The sequence below is a fragment of the Dreissena polymorpha genome, chromosome 3, assembly GCF_020536995.1.
Source record: "Dreissena polymorpha isolate Duluth1 chromosome 3, UMN_Dpol_1.0, whole genome shotgun sequence".
Classification (NCBI taxonomy): domain Eukaryota; kingdom Metazoa; phylum Mollusca; class Bivalvia; order Myida; family Dreissenidae; genus Dreissena; species Dreissena polymorpha.
Genome location: NC_068357.1, coordinates 45,865,950 through 45,883,589, shown reverse-complemented (window position 1 = coordinate 45,883,589; position 17,640 = coordinate 45,865,950). Strand labels below are relative to the sequence as shown.

At 34.0% G+C, this 17,640-nt stretch overlaps 2 protein-coding genes across 7 annotated transcripts in view; one reads left to right on the top strand and one right to left on the bottom strand.

The window, feature by feature from the left end:
- LOC127873977 (actin, cytoplasmic-like) overlaps positions 1–17,640 on the top strand; it is a 387,026-nt gene that overhangs the window by 333,210 nt on the left and 36,176 nt on the right. The window lies entirely within an intron of this gene.
- Positions 4,702–14,620, bottom strand: LOC127873972 (uncharacterized). Of its 5 annotated transcripts, XM_052418074.1 has the most exons (5): positions 14,219–14,312; positions 13,056–13,244; positions 11,209–11,359; positions 8,278–9,155; positions 4,702–7,938 (listed from the first exon to the last, which is right to left on the bottom strand). In XM_052418074.1, exons 4-5 carry the CDS (start codon positions 9,150–9,152, stop codon positions 6,960–6,962), a joined length of 1,854 nt encoding a protein of 617 aa, XP_052274034.1. In that variant the 5' UTR covers positions 9,153–9,155; positions 11,209–11,359; positions 13,056–13,244; positions 14,219–14,312; the 3' UTR covers positions 4,702–6,959. The 5 variants fall into 5 exon arrangements, with proteins under 5 accessions (XP_052274034.1, XP_052274035.1, XP_052274036.1 ...); XM_052418075.1 differs by lacking the exons at positions 11,209–11,359; positions 14,219–14,312 and adding an exon at positions 14,517–14,620 and having other exon boundaries at positions 13,056–13,227; XM_052418076.1 differs by lacking the exons at positions 11,209–11,359; positions 14,219–14,312 and adding an exon at positions 14,517–14,613.

Below are 17,640 nucleotides of genomic sequence, written 5' to 3'. Positions count from 1 at the left end.
AGCTTTCTCCTGTTGTGATGTACGGTAAACAATAAACCCGTCTGTTGGTAATTCAATAATTGCAGTGCCTTGAACTTCAAAGTCAGCTGCAAACAAATTATAAATTGCCTCTAGATGATCTTGTATCCTTCACTGAACCAACCCTGGAGTAATAACCATGTCGTATATGTTAATTGTTTGGTGTAATTGCTTAAATGAACTTCTTTCTTGATAATTTTAAGTCCAAATAAGAAATTACCATACATTTATTCTTACTGAATAACACCATAAAAGAAAACATAAAGTATTAGAAGACATTAAAAAAAACTTACCCTAAATTGATTAATACATGTGACATATTGGTCTCAGCATAACAAACAATGCAGATAAAATAGTAAGCGATTTAGTAGATACTCCTTTAATTTACTATCCTGAAATACTTGTATCCCTTTTAAAGGAGCATCATTTAATGAATGGTACATCAATCTATGTACACTATATAATAGTTCATTTCACAGCGACATTTACAGATCTTTATAAAAGGGAAAGGTTTGGGTGAACAGTGCGGAACGGTATTTTCCAAAATCACAACCTAGTTATGCTTATAAATGGCAAATATCTGTTAGTACTGCATATGTTTTAAATTAGATGATTCACTGTTTGTCCATATTTATAGTACCTACATGGGAGAATTAGACTGTGACTTTAAAAAAAATAAAGAATACACATAAAATGACATGATTTTTTTCAAGTTAAAACTTTTGTGAAAAATTATTTGTTATTGCTATGTTGACCAATTTAGGTTGGTTATTTACACCTGTGTCAGAAATTGTTGATACTAGTCCATTACTTTTGTTGGAAATAAAATAACATAATTGACTAATAAAGAATATTTAAGGAAGGGGAGGCTTTATTTTACACTTTCAATAGATATTTTTGTTCGCAACAATAGAAACTGGCAGTCTATTCTTTTATTATTACATATTAGTATTTCTAGAAGCATACGATTAGTTTTGTTAAAAATGTGATACTGTAAATTTCGGCTAACCGTGGTACACATCTTGAGAGATTATATTATGAAAGCGAATCAGTAAATTTTAATTAACCACATTAATCACGAACAATTAAGTTTAGTCCTATTCAAATAACTTTACAGGCTGAAATTTTTATTTGTAACTATTAAACTTCTTAAAAAATACACATAGCCTTTAAAACCAGTACTTTATCGGTCACACCGCAAAAAAATAAACGCATTTACATAAAATGATATTCATTGGACTGCAATATAGCAATTAAGCCGTTTGAAACCAATTAATATGTGAAAATCATTAGTTTTACTTATTTATTTACGCTTGATTGCACCACCTGCCTTTAGCTTACTTGCATTGAGTAACTTGAGATCTTGGGAATATCCCAGAAAGGGGATCAAACCTAGGACCTATTGGTTACTTTGCGGACACCATATCCACTATGCAACCGTGATCTCTCAGTTCATCTTTGCCATTAATAAAATGTGTACTGCGTCATGATGTATGTATATCTTACGATCTTAACATATACGTGTAGGCAACTAATTGACAAGTATTCAAGAAGTACAAAAACAAGTGTGTTTTGTCTTAGCTCATTTACATATGAATGCATATTTCAAATCAATGTGCAGGATAAGAATAATAGTCGCAAGTTAACAATGCAACACAGCGTTTCAATAAAAAAATAATTAACTGAATGCAAAATAAATCACAAAACAACACATCACTTGATTGCTTCATTCAGTTCTAGGACGCGAGTGTCTGGGCATTTGAAACGCAGTTGAATTAAACTGTAACGTTTGTGTGTGTGTTTTGTATTTATTGTAATAATAAAATGTGAATACAAGTGTTAGAATATATGGCTCTAATGAAACCGATGAGAATGCAGTTTAAATTTCTTTAATGATGTAGAATGAACTTGAATAAGGACAATTTTATACATTAATTGTTTTGTGGACGGTTTGAGCACAGTGTCAGTAACCTTAACGAATGTTACATCACATGATATTCGTGCATTTTGTGTTTGCTTTTAAAAGAAAACTGACGTAAATTTAACAGGATAACAGTTTTTTTATGAATAAGTCGTTCCTTTGTTAGTAAATCTAACCCGGTATTTTTGCGGGTCGGCTATTCTAGCGGTATTTCATAAGCGTCCCTGGCTTTTGCTTACAAACACACCTGCGGGATCTACTCGTCAAAACATCCCTCGCTGCGACTATGCATAGATTCTTTTCTAGTAAATATTCGAAAACATCATTTGAGGCCAAAACCTGTTAAACATCTATACTGAAATGAAATTTCACGTTCAATTTCTTTACGTTTTGAGTTCGTCTGGTTGCAGATGCTTAGGTCAGACACTATAATATTATGAATTGTTGGGGTGTTAAACACCCTGTGGTCTTGGACGCCAGAAAAAAACAACAGTTGTGCATCGACCTTAAAGAAATTTACCTGATCAGCCAAGATCGTTGGTAATCACAACACCGAGATATATGTTGCTTCACTTCGCCAACAACAAGCACAAAGATACTCCAAAGTTCAAATAGTGGTTGAAAAACCTACGGCCACACCGAAACTTTATGCGAAACAGCAGTCAAAACAACCGTTGACATCTGGAATGTCAGCAAATGAAGTGCAGCCACTAACAATTGGTGATTCAATGTCAGAGTCAACACTTAGATGTGACACGGATAGAGATGACCTTTGCTGTATTTGCAAGAAAATCAGTCCGCCTAAGTTGATGAAGGAAGTTTAAGTTGTGTTTCTAAAACGAGGTGAATGTAGCGTATGTTCACGTAGGGTTTATCTTGGATACTGTACTAATGTTCTCATTATTAGGCGACATACCTTTTTCAGGTCTCCCCATCGCGCAGATGAATGAATGAAATTTGAACATGATACTCCGTGTGCATTCTGACAGTTAAAAGCATACAGTGCTTGGAAATATATGTGATATTTATTTAACATGTATCTTAAATTATCTTTTTAACGTTTATAAAAGCTATTTAATGTTGCTTTTTTAGAAATGTCCGATCTTGGTTTATTTGTGTTTGATCTTATATGAATGCTATCTAACCTAATTGCCGCGGAAATACCAAATAGGCGTTGTTTTGGTTGTTACGTCGGTTAAAATGGAAGGATTTCCGTTATAAAAAAGGTAGTTATGAAATAAGGTAAGGTCAAATATGATTGTCTATTAAAAAAATATCTGATATATAAACATGGTGTTTAGACGAAAATGATTCCTTTAGTACCGCGAGAATACCGGGTTTCAAACTAGATCGAAGAGTCTATCCACAAAGAATCACCTGAATAACTGTTTTAAAATGGTAAAGGAGTATGGTCATGAACAAATAAAAAAAGGTATGTCGTGTGCAGGTTTTCAACTCATCATGGAAGTAAAAAAACGTGACAAAAATATACATTATGATGTAAATAAATTCAAAAACTTTGGAGAGTAGGACAAGCGTCAGCGGAGTTTTGACGTGTATATACCAGTTAGCAAAACGTGTGTCAAACGAGCTTCGTTTTTATATTTTTAAAAAGAATGGCTTATAGACTAAAATTAACAATCTAAGAACAGTTTGTTTCAGTTTCTCAGAAAAACGTGTAAAGTTTATGTTTATTTACTGATACTATTTTTCGGCGGGACTATATTATACGACATATTTAAACTGACCCTAATCAATTTAAGAACACAATTAAGAAAAACGACGAGGACAGCATGAATACATGTGATTCCGTCTAAGCGATTAACAGGTGTTTTTAGAAACCTCGCAGTGCAATGGCATAATCCTTATAGTGGATCAGCATATGTTGCGTAGACCTAAAGTGATGGATTCGATTCGTCTTTTCTATTATATTTTTGTTTTTAGAAAACGTAATAATTTTTTTATGAAATATATTTAAATCGTAAATGTATTATTGTTTTACTTTATTATAATTCTTATCTAATATGCATGCGAAAGCAATACATGTTACACACTTACTGTTCCGCATTTTAATTCATTTATGATCACAGTGGTGCAACTCTGGCAAGTAGTATCGGTATACGAACATTCATCAAATGATGCAGAGTTGGTGTCTTCGTACACATACATCTGCCCAAAATATACACTCCGTTTACAAATAAATTTATATTGAACAGGAACACAATAATATATATTAAAAAACTCGAGCCGCGAACCAGACAACCATGTGATTTTGGCTTTGCATTTCTACCACAAGGCTATCGAGTTAATGAGTTATGACCGCAGTATACGAGCATATGTACAGGTCTCGCCAATCATCCGTTTCAATCATGATCAACAAACGAAATATTCACGAGAGCCAGGTTAAATCTGTCTTATAATAAAAGACACGACACACATATAATATGAAACAAACACATATGCATAAATGGAACTGGGTCACCGCCTTAAAAGGTCGATGGAAGAATCGGGGCCGGGGTAAAAACTTGTTTAAAGCAGCACCAATCCTCACACTAGGACCAGAACTATTCAGAAAATATTTAGGTGTAAATAAAAATTAACTATATAATATCACAATTCAAATCAAATATTAAGAACGTTAAAGACATTTCATGTTAATTACCATTTGACTACTGAATGGCTGGTTAAAACTAAAGCAAGAACCCGTAAAAAAGACGTCAAAACTGATAAATCGATGTACTAGTAATTGAAACAACATGACACTCGAACATGATTTTATTTTTTGCATAATGCCTGATTCTACACACACCTCATTTTTCCTCATTTTTTTGCAAACAATTATGTACCACAAGCATTTAAAATGAGGACATCCCTAGTAGAAAAACATATTCATAATGCAATACGAAGCTAACACAACTTTCTTAGACTATGGTGTGTATTACATGTTTACCTTACATTATATTGCAACGATCAATGGTGGCATGCAATGCCACGATTAGTGTCTGACTTATGTATGACACGTGCATATTAAGGATTCAATAATGCCAGTGCATGTTAACAATATGGAACACGTATATTATATGATTATATCATTATAACAATCAACAAGTACAACCTCCGCGCAAATATTCAACTGGTGCCGAGAATAGTTCGCATTTGTTTTCAATTATACTTTTATTGAGTGATAAAAAACAAACCATCTGTGGAATATTGAAGATTAAATTATTTGTAAGAATTATTTGCTAATTTCTGAATAGGTTAAATTAAAAGTAAGTTAATAGAAGAGCATAAAAAGCATATCACCTATGACTGACATGAACATCACTCCTATCATTTGAATTAACTTGGTATATAATTAAACTGCGTTTTCAGTCAATAGTAATTATTCAATGGCCTGAAAAACAGTATATATGTCTCAACATAAGTCAATAAGTGCATAGTCGAATGAATGTAACATTATAAGATAATAATCATACTAAAAACATAGCAATATACACATCTAGAAGCAACATTCAAAAACTAACATCAAGTATAACATAGTTTTTAATCAGGGCTTGTGTTAGTGAACCAGTTCTTGGGATAAAGGGTCATCTTACAGCAGCGTTTCAATATTTCCAGGGTACCAAAGTTCCTTTTTTTGCCACCAACGAATTGATCTTTCATATTTTCAGCATGAAAATTCACAAGGGTAATAAATGTGGTATTATGAGAGCAGGAGTTGCGATTCGTATGCGCTTCACTTGTCATCATTGAGATAAATCTACTTATAAAAAAAGTCAAGTTGATTTCTAATATAGTCCCTCACAGGCAGACTCTAAATGTAATAAATTAACAAAGGGTTATACCTCTAAAACATTGAAGCAAGAGTTATGGTTCTCTTGAATTAAATTTTAATAATTAAAAATGCTCGAGATAAAATGTAAGTATATAAAGAAACAAACGATATGATTTTATTGAATGTCTAAATTGAAAAAAGGGGCTCAACTTTTGTACTTTTTAACGTAGGATAAAACACTTCGTATAATTAGACACCAATGCCTGCAAGTTTGAATGTTGTTCGTCGAAAAGTGTAGGGGAACGCCTCCAAACATGTGTTGGCCTTCGGGGTGACACACACACAGACATCCAAGGCTATTCCTGTATACCATAGTTGACTACGAGCCGGGTAATAGAATTAATTCATTATCATATACACATGCAATTCATTTGATATCAGTTAAGTTGTGAGATCATTGCAAGAAGTCCCGTGAAAAAGACAATAAATGATGATGGGCAATGATTCAGCCATTAAAACGACCATTGAAGAGTTTGCAGAGATTTTTATAACAATAAAACATATTTGTCAAAAAGTTAAGTACATTTCAATGTCAACATACAAATTGTCTTAACATATTTAGTGCACACAGACAATGCTGTTATCTGAATAATTCTCAATTTAATTTAAAAAAAGCACATTATAGATATGAAAAATGTACAACCATTCAAATATGTACATATGTAACGATATAAGTAATTAAGTACACTGTCACAATCCACGTGTATAACTTACTACATATACAAAACATATCGGCCAAAAGGGCAAGCAGGTCAGCTATTCAAGTTTGTTTTATAAACAAGGTTGTATTTCTGAAAAATTTAATCGATCTTCATACCTCGAAAAATATTGAATATATTTACTGTCTTCACACTTAAAACGTATGGTTCTGCATTTATAAATTGTAAGTTGTGTAATGCTAAAACAAACGTAAAATTCATAATAAGCTAAAACAAACGTATGTGATCACAAATTGATATCATGTATACATAGATATACAATTATGTAAAAATAAACAAGTTATTTTCTGCAAAGATTTTAATTTAAATGTAATAAAAACTTCTCTCACTAATTGTTATTAAACACATGTTAGGCATTTCCTAAATATTGGATTAAAATGATATCAAACATTACACACAAGCTCACAAATGCATGTATGCATTTTGGTACATCGTTCAGCTGTACAATTCAGATTCTTGAATTCTTCTATGTAGGCCCAAATTGCACACCAGACTTATCCGTCAACAACCGCAATCCAGGCTTTAACTTAAATGATAATGTTTGGTCCGAACCTTGCCCTCCAATTCTCAATTTTAATTCACCACAGTGTATCATTGATATGGCGGTTGTGCGTGCTTCATCGCCATGGTTCAACAAACGCACATTATCTACCAAACGAGTTTTGCAAACAATTGAACCGCTATCACCCGGATATGCAAACGGTCCGGTATTCCCATCTGACCCAGGCAATTCATCTATCATTATCAGGTAGCTATCAAGGGCTGGCAGTTGTTCAGCGGCAGCAAGTAGGGCAGGTGGTGGTAACTCAATGTCCGCTGATACAATTATTCCACGAGTCAGTCGTGATCTTCCGCCATATTTGTAGACATTGTTATACAATATGTTGTTATCGCTTTCGTCCAAATCATGTTCATCCCAAATATTCCAAGGTCTATGTAATCCGCTCTCATCTTTCAAACGTGGTTCGTACTGTTGTTCAACATCAGGTTTTATTGCCAGTGCTGCAATGTCAATGAGGCTATATGGCGTTTCACCAAAACAGACTGTTAGATCCGGAGAACTGTTTGCAAACAATCTGAAGTCAACACCTCTTTCTCTGACGAAAACATCGAGGTCATTGTCTGGATGACTCACAACATGGGCGCAAGTTATCGCGTAGATATTGTCATCAGAACCCTTGACAAACGACCCGAGTGTACCATATCGAAAGTCTGCTGCGGATCCTGGTGACCTTATGACGTCTCCGTTTTCAAACTGTTGATTCGCCAGTGCAACAGGTGGTTTCATTACCTTCTCAATCGAATACTCGAAGTGAGAGTTATGCCTTTTCTTTATTGAATCTATTTCACTGTGAACATGTTCCTCACTCTCTTTGTCGGCTTCTTGGTGCAAATAAACAGTGAACTCGTTGTACACTGTTCCAATACAATACACGTCCTTAACACTGAAATAAAAGACAAAGCGTGACAAAGACAAAGCATGACACAAAAAAGATGAATCATCATCATCATCATCATCGTCGTCGTCGTCGCCGCCGTCGTCGTTAACCCCGTCGTCGTCACCATCATCATCATTCTTCTCCGTCTTATTATTATTAGTATTAGTATTAAAACATTTAATGATTGATTATTGACTGCATTGACTTCATTAAATAAGTATCTCGTAATCCTCAGATTGCAAAAATATTTGGGGGCTGATTAATTTAATTGCCCCAGCATCTGCGATGAATAAGCTCTAATACCATTTAGAGAAAATAAATTGGACCAGAAATATCTAAGCGTACCGTAATATTTCATTTCGTATATGTTGAGGTACCACTGGAGCCTTCAACTGCCAGTCAGTCTTCTTTTCAAAAGTGGATTCCTCAATGTAGTGTTCAACCTCAAACGACATTTTTTTGCAAATTGTTGATATTTTGGAATATTCGTTCTCCAGCTTTTGAACGAGAGGCCATACGTCTTGAATAATTGATTTCACTAAGTCTGAATATGTCTTTTTATCATTGTCACTGAATTTCAACTTCTTCAACTTTTTCGTAGTTTTCTTCATGTCTAACAGTCTACTTGTAGAAGAAGGTTTTATTTGTTGTGCGAATTCTTCTTCGAACTGAGCCCTGACAAGAATTTCTTGTAAAACGTCTGACGATATAGAGTGTTTTTCATAATACGGAAAAAGAACTAGGCGTTTTATCATCCTAGCCAGACTCAACAGACTGTCTGGTCGAATTTTCTTATCACTCCCTTCAGAGATGTTTAAAGACGAAGTCGTAGTTTCCATGGCACTTATGTAGGTCGCGATTGAGTCCATGATGCTGTCTGAACACGCATACCTCTCAAAATCTAAATGTGTTGTCTTTTTGTCCCACGTTGCACCTGGTCTGAACAATTTCAGACATCCGGCTATTTCTGGAAACACTTCAAGCAATAGTTTCTCAAAATAATCTGAAACGGCTATTGGAAGTACCGTGTGGTCTTTTTCGAACACCACTGATAATGACTTATCCCATCCTTGTGGACGCCATTTCAAGCGGTTATTCAGATCGTCTTGAAGTTGTGTACGTTCTTCCGTTAAAGGGTAATTGGCCAGATGCAAGGCAAAGAACACATGACAACCTTCAAAGGGGGGTTCTTTGTTTAATTCGTCTAGAATATCTGTCATACTCTTAAAAGTGGTAGATAAATAATATTAGAGAAACACAAATTTTATAGTAAGAATTCAGTTAAATGAATTAACTGTTATTAAGAGGGTTATTAAATTTATAAAGCGAAACGAACTTATTCAAATAAACATTATACTAACTGGACGCGTTTTCATTTACACTCAAGAATATGCGATTAACAGTTTAAGTACCGACAGATGCAAGCAATGTTTCACCAATTGATATAAAGAAGCATCAATGCGCACGTAAATTGCAACTTATTATGTTTGTATCGAAAAGCAAATTGCCATAAGCATTTTTCATATACCAACATGCAATTATCATTAAGCATTATGCAATTGTAGTTCAGCAACATGAATGGACAGACGGTCATTCCTTTCCGTATATTGACGGCAAGTAGTCAATAACATAACAGATTGTCACTGAACATTTGCAATTATCTTCATTTCAAGGTCAGCGTGAACCAAATTGTATATTGCTTGTAGATCACAAGTTTTGATCAACTTTACCGATCCTAAAATAAGATAATACTTAACACGTAGTTTGGGGTGCTTGAATAAAGCTAACTAATTAAGACAAAGAGAATGGATAAAAGAAGAGAAGAAAGGAGAAGAAGAACAACAACAAACAATAAATTAATACAGCAATACTGATTTTTGGCATAAGCGAAAGTTCCCATCCAACCTCAGCAAAAGGAATATTGTGACGTAATAACACATTATTGTTCGTGGATAACACACAGGAACAAAACAAAGTTTGTTTCTCTTTTCATCGTGATTTATTTCTATTGAATATTGTCTAATACAACGCTTGCTAATGTTCGTGAAATACAATCTAACAGCGCGGCAGCCCAATATGGCCGCCACGACACGAAAGCGTGACCGCTCTATTCGATTATCAAATCTAACCGCAGAATATTTTATTCTGACCAAACATCTACATTTTGTCTGCAGGTTAATTTGCACAAAATTCCCTTATAATTTTGATTGGTCATTAGTGTCCGTTTCTGCACGTGCTTGTTGTTAATTGGTTGAATTCTAAATGTACTGAATCACTGACACCCTGGGAACGGAGAAACAAAACTATTCAAGTATTTACACGCTTATCGAACATGGTGATATAAAGTTTTAATGTACAAATACTTTTAATGACCGACGCAAACAAAGCACCACCGCCCAAATCCCTATGTCAAAAGCGTCGACCACTCCATCAAATAAATGCCTTGTTAAACATACAGACTCTATATTTTTCTATTAAAATATACTACATGTATCTTTGATCTTTCAATTTGTTGACTTATTCTACTGTACACTGAGTGCAGGGATATGCCATGTTCACTTGCAGAGGCGTATCCAGAAAATTTTCAGAGGGGGGGCTCAACAGGGGAGTGTGCGGGAGGGGTGTCCCCTTCCGTCAACGATTTTTTTTGTGTAATGGCACCTTGAAATGATGCGATTTCCTGCTATCTAATCAGCATTTTGCATGATAACAGTGCATGTAAAACAAATAAGAACTTGAGTTCACACATCAAGTGTGACAGACACACGGACAGACAGACACACAGGGGTAAATCAAATGTCTCTCAAACCACTAAAGTGGTGGGAAACATTATCTTTATCCATAACTTTTTTAACAGAGTTAGATGGGTGGACCTCCTATTTAACCTTGTTTGATATCCTACTAGGTCAACTTAGGTACAACATTAAAATGTTTATGTCCATGTCCCTACGAATGGAAAGCAGGCACACAGCGGACAACCTGTCCTGACCCATTGATGATCTTAGTTTTGTCTTAACAAGTCCTTGGGCACTGATACTCCTTTCACACTCGCATGATGTAACAGGGAACACACATGATATGGACAAAACAGTGTAAATGATGGGATACAGCTGGGAATCACAATGTGCAACAGAGCCCTGAAGGGTAGTAGGTGGGTTGGGTACACCTTTCCACCTAGCCTGCCATATAAAGTGCAACTCAGCAGGGAGGGACTGAAGGGAAGGGAGATCATCAATGAACCATTCAAGGTCACTAGCACTGACAGGAAAGACGCACATTTGTTCAGGTATAAACTTCAATCCCATGGCTTCCTTAGTCTGCAAATCACTGAATCGGGTGTCCATTTCGTTCACAAAAGTGTTAACAAAGGGAGTCCTTAGGTTTCTGTGTAGTTTAATTCGGGTGTTGCGGCCTCGATGTTGTCACGCTTTAAGAAAATGATTTAGTTTCATATAGCAAAGTAATTCTTCATTTTTGAGTCTTTTTTAATTTTAAAAAGCATGGATGAACATCAAAGCAGTTAGCCCGATTTGTAAAAAATAAATAAAAAAAATAATTGCCATTCATTAAGTGTGCACTTGAAATTCACTGGCAATAACTTGTAACTCAAAAGGATTATCACTCTAAAGAGCTAATACCAATTAAATTCATCAAAGAAATTACCGAAAAAATAATTATGATTGTCCATTGCGTTCGTCTAAACTCTTTAATTGCTACAAATTGAAATATTGTTTTTCACAAGTCTCATGCGGCAGCAATTTGTAAACATTTATCTATAGCTAAATTTGTGGATGAATTTCATTAGTTGAATGTTTCTTCTTCGGCCAATCAAATAGCGCAGTTTATTACTTACAGTCAATGAAGCGTGCACTTAACTGTAGCTGACGAAGGTTAGATCGTCTGTACACATGCCTGGGGGGCTAATCACACAAGTCGACAGCTGTTTATGGCTTAATCAGGGACATATGACAGGAAATACACAAGTGGATTGAAACTGTAAGGGGCTCATTTTTATTACAAATCGTGTCTAGCCAGCCAACTGGGGGGGGGGCTTTAGCCCCCTAGCCCCCCACCTAAATACGCGTCTGACTTGCTATTGATAAACTTTCCCATATTTTGAACCAGTTTCTACATGCAAGAAATCAACCCAAATATTATGAACACTTATGATGACCAAATCCACCTACAAATTCCTATCATATTATTAAAGGGGCCTTTTCACAGATTTTGGCATTTTTTTAACTTATTCATAAAATGCTTTATATTGATAAATGTAAACATTGGATCGTAAAAGCTCCAGTAAAAAATTAAGAAATAAATTTAAAAAGGAAAAGAACATTGCCCGGAGCAGGTTTCGAACCAGTGACCCCTGGAGTCCTGCCAGAGTCCTGAAGTAAAAACGCTTTAGCCTACTGAGCTATTCCGCGAATACACATTCTTGGCGTATTTTATACATTATATACGCAATCTTCGTAGTTTCACAAATTTTAACGACAAAAACAGAACTCTCCAAAGTATTCAATCGTTTCGCGTTGCAACGCTTTATAATTTTTAGGTTTTAAAATCGTCAAAAGATGCATATAATGGCTATATTAGAGCATGGTTAATGTTCAGTATTACGGTTTCCTCACAAATATCATAACTAAAACGAAAACTTACGAATCTGAAACAACTTTTTTCAATTTTGTCAATTTACCAAAGCGTGAAAAGATCCCTTTAATGTCTATCTGTAATTAATTTCTATCATTTGTTATATTATATAACATAATGTTTATGTCACAAGAATAAACAATATGCATATGCTGTTACGTTACAATGTGTTAAAAATGTCCAAGTGAAACATTTTCATATTTGGTGCATTCCTGTTTTCATTTGATAATGTTCAAGTAGGCACAAACATCTGGATATGCCACAAAAGGCATAAGGTTAACGAGAATGCTTGTGTTTTTAATAAGTTAAATTTTGCAGCAGTTGTGTATTTTAGTTCAACGTGCTGCATGTTAACACAAATCGTTTTTCATCATAAATACAACGACTTGCCCTTAAATAGTGTATGATAAAACCCTGACAAGAAAATATATAAATGTGACGACTTTCCAACTTGAAGAAAAGTCGTAACTTACCAACTGTTCTTTCAAATCGTGGATACAGACACAGAAAGCGGTTCCGGAAGTGTTGAACCCAGGGGTACACACGCCATGATGGATACTCTGTCCGACTTAGAATTTGTGTCATTGTAGATACGGTGTGTATTTGGCATCAGAATATTGAAATCATCTAAGGATGTGCGAAGTTCTATAATAACAAGTTTGCTGAATAAAAAAATACATGTATCCATTCTTATAAAGCATTTATCTATGTTTGAAGATATGTTAAACACAGGTTGAAATACTTTATAACACTAACTGATTGGTTTTAGTTCTAAATTTACAAAATACAATAATGAAAATAAGTTTTAATTGTGTTGAAGTATACAGTTTATAGGTTCGGGAAATTGGCCGCTTTCCAGGTCATAACGTATGTTATGAACTATTTAAAGCGGGTATATATGATTTTTTTATATGGGTTTAATTGTAATATATTGATAAAATAGGTTACAATAACACAAAATAGGCAAGAAAAATTATACATTAAAGCCGAATTTCATAAAATGCAGCAAAGGCAAATTAGCGCCCCGAGCCGATAATTACGTACATATTTTCCTACAATAACCGAAGCATTCGTCTTTGTATTAGGATCGGAGATAGTGTTCGTGTGTCGTATGAATAGATGTCGTTGCAGGAATTCAAATAAACCGTTAAACTAAGTTTAGATGCACATCGTACATGTATGGTATACATGCTGGCGAATTCGGCTGTACAGCCGTTTTCAATTTCAGAATTAAATATCTGGCTTATTTCGCATTTTTCAACACATGTTCTTCTTAACTTTTATTTTAATTTATATTGAAATATATATATATAAAGTTTTTTGCACAGTTTATATAAATTCATAAATATTTGACAAAATCGTATATAGATCTACCCGCTTTAAATTTGATTAACAATAATCGCTATCAATTGTATTCGTTTACGTACAACCATATATCTATAACGTTCTTTTAAAGCAGGGTGAACTATATATATACGTGTACTGAGTTTACTTTGTAACATATTTATGTCAAGCTGACCGTATCGAGTTAAGATGACCCTGTTAAATTTCCATGTTTGCACCTCACATCCTAAATGAATTCATGTTTATTACACTGAGACGCGATTCCACATAAAATAACATTAATCAAATTTACCTTTACGAGTCCACACATAACTGCATTCCTTTTTGTATTTCCTTAAAGTTTAACCAGACGTATAAGTTTTCTGTAACTACTTTCCAATTCGAGTTGGATTGTCCAAAGTTAAAAATAAACGCTGAGATGGGTTCCCAATGACTCATGATTTGCTGGTTACCCAAAATAAATTACGAAATACTGTCAGTTTACTTCCCGTCGATTTACTTGAGATATGAATTCCAAATATTGAATATGAAACAAATTGAATATATCTCATATACATTAGTAAATGACCGCAGTATAGTACCAACTTTACCTGTGACGTGTGAACACCAATCAAAAGTGGAAACGTGAAACTGTAGACTACATTTATCGATATATCCTACTTGTGTACGGCATACCGTTAGTGCAATCGTGGTTACACATTAAAATCCAGAGGGCGACAATGCGATAGTGCGAAGTACATAATAATAATATTTGAGGATTAAATATCATTTTAAATACGATCGTTAAAATTAATTTTCACTTCTTGTAGGTTTTTAATAGGTTAATTCAAGATACAATAGACATACAGCCCATGGGTATACATGTTCAAAACATAATAATATATATAAAAGCATGAACATGTGATCAGTATTGAATTTCATAAGTTGTTAATTAAAGTATCAATACATGAAAATGGTCTAGGACAATTAGATTACAGCATTTAAAATCTATTAAACAATGTTATAATTATAACAACAACAAAAAATCTAGATAGCTAGAAGTCAAGTTTAAGTAATACATTATACACAATTAATCATAATAATAGTTATACAGGTTTCTTTGACTAAATGCTTTATGTACAACATAGCTAAGTTTCTGTTGGTACTTATAATATCAGTTTGCATTAATTTAATAAACTTTATCATGTTTGGTCTTTCCAGTAATATTTATTTATATACAATTTGTTCATATCCTGTGTCCCGTAATCGTTCATAGTTCATGGATGACACATAGTTACTAACAATGTTCATTACTCTTAAATTACCGGCGTGTAGCCTATCGAATATGACGAGATTTGCTTTAACTACCATTTTCTCGTGCCGCGCATGGGACAAGTCGGTCCCTTTCTATTATGTTGGTTTCTCTGCATAATATAGGATAAAATATTCAACAACACCATATATCAGTTTCTAGTCCAATTTAATGTCTAACATACTTAATATTTTTGGTTATACAAATACAGTCTGATAGCTACATGATCGTATCTTTCTCGATCCGTACGCCTCCAAGTCTAAACGCTAATTCTCTTGTTTCCCTCTAACATCTGCCCCGTGAAACTCAGTTTGGAATCCCATTGGTCAGTGTTCTATACGTGCTTGTTGCTGATTGGTTGAATTACAACCTAGGACTGGGTATGTACACGCTAATCAGCATTGTGATACAAATAAATAATGCAAATACAGCCTAAGGCTTGTGTCAACAGCATCGTTCCCCCTTTATTGTTAAACATACACCAGATCCAAATATTTAATCTTTTGACCGTCATGCATACTCGCCACTGATATACTTGTCAATATTTCGTACATAAAGAAAACCCAAATATTTCACCCAATTTCTCATCATTATTTGACACATCATATAAGGAACATTATAATAAAAATTATATTCATCCTCAAGAACATTGCAATGTTGACATTTTCTCTCTTGAAAAGGTATATTCAGGCTTATGCCATCTGCCTGATTCAATTGCTAATCTATGAGATGAAACTTTTAATCTACAAAGATCAAATCTAAACTTATTTATACTAATTTTTTTTAAGTAAGATTGAAATTCAAATCTACAAAACTGACTGTAACTAATTGCTCTTGAAGAATTATTAAGTTCACGCAACGAATGTGTCATTTAATCTAGACTTAACCAATGATAAAAACACTTTTCATCACGAGCACCTTGGTTTAGCCATGCATAAAGTACCCCTAAGCACTGCAACATATTACAAACAGATTTTGCCCAAGAATGTGTATTTGGTTATTTATTAAATTCGCACACATGTGGCTATAAATACACTTGACATACTTGTTATCTTCCAACTGAATATTTTTCAACCAATGCCGTATTAGATTAATGGCTCTTTTAGTATTCGAAGATGTTCTTCCAAGTTTCCCATATACAACATTATTATGTGTTTGAATTTTCACACCTAGTAGTTTTTTGCAAAAATTTAAGTGGACTCTTTCAATTCCCATTGACTCAGTTAAGGCCCATATTTCTGACCCATAATTTAAAGTTGGTAAAACAAGCTGATCAAACAACTCTAATTTGGTATGTATTGAAATTGTTGGGAAATTTACTAAACATGAATTAAGCTTAAAAAACAGCCTTTGAGGCAAAAGTATTTGCAAAATATCCTCCTGTAGTGAATTCAATTCCCAAATATGTACATGATTTATCAATTTCTAATGCTTGGTCTTTGTACAAAAATGATATACCGCTCCTAAATTGTTCCCACCCCTTTTTAAAAACCATAACCTTTGTTGTATTTGTGTTGACACATAATTTCCACCTATCACAATATTCCCTTACAAAGACAAACATTTAATTAGTTCTTCCTCTGTTTCTGCCATAATTACAATGTCATCTGCATATAACAACAAAAAATGTTCAGCATACCATTATCAATTCATTGAAAACCATTTAACATAAAGTGTTCTTTAAATAAATAGAAAATAGGAATGGTGATAATGAAAACCCATGTCTTACTCCTAAAAAAAAAACAGAAATAAAAACTTCATTACCTATTGTGTTACCTAATTTTATTCTTGATTTTTTATTTGTATACATAGATTTGATAGTATTATGCATTTTACCTCTAACGCCGAGCTTCAACAGTTTATACCAATTGATATCCCTCACCACATAATCAAACGCTTTGGTGAAATCAACAAATATGGCAAACAATCTGTTTTGTTCGCTTAATAAATAATTTATGACACCATGTTGCACACAAATGTTATCCACAGTTCCCATATTTTGCCTGAATCCTACCTGTGCCTCTAGCTATATACGCCGTACCATTTGGGCCAAATGTACAAATACGCCAACAGCTAAAAATAGATATCACCGCGGTGACAAAATTGTTACCACTGTGACAATTTTGTTACTGCGGTAACAATTTTGTCACCGCAGTATTATCTTTTTTGTCACTGCGGTAACAATTTTGTCACAGCAGTGACTAATTATGACTGTTGGTATATTTTTATACCTGCTGTTACATTTATTTCTTTGGGTCAGTTTTCAATCATTTTCCCCGTTACAAACCAAGATTTTTTCAAGAAAATAATTAGATATTTAACAATAGTTTAAAATAAAATCAATACGGATGAATAAGTATAGTTGATAAGTTTATTCATATGTTTTTTCAATAAGAAAATTACGGGTTTAATAGAGTCAGTTC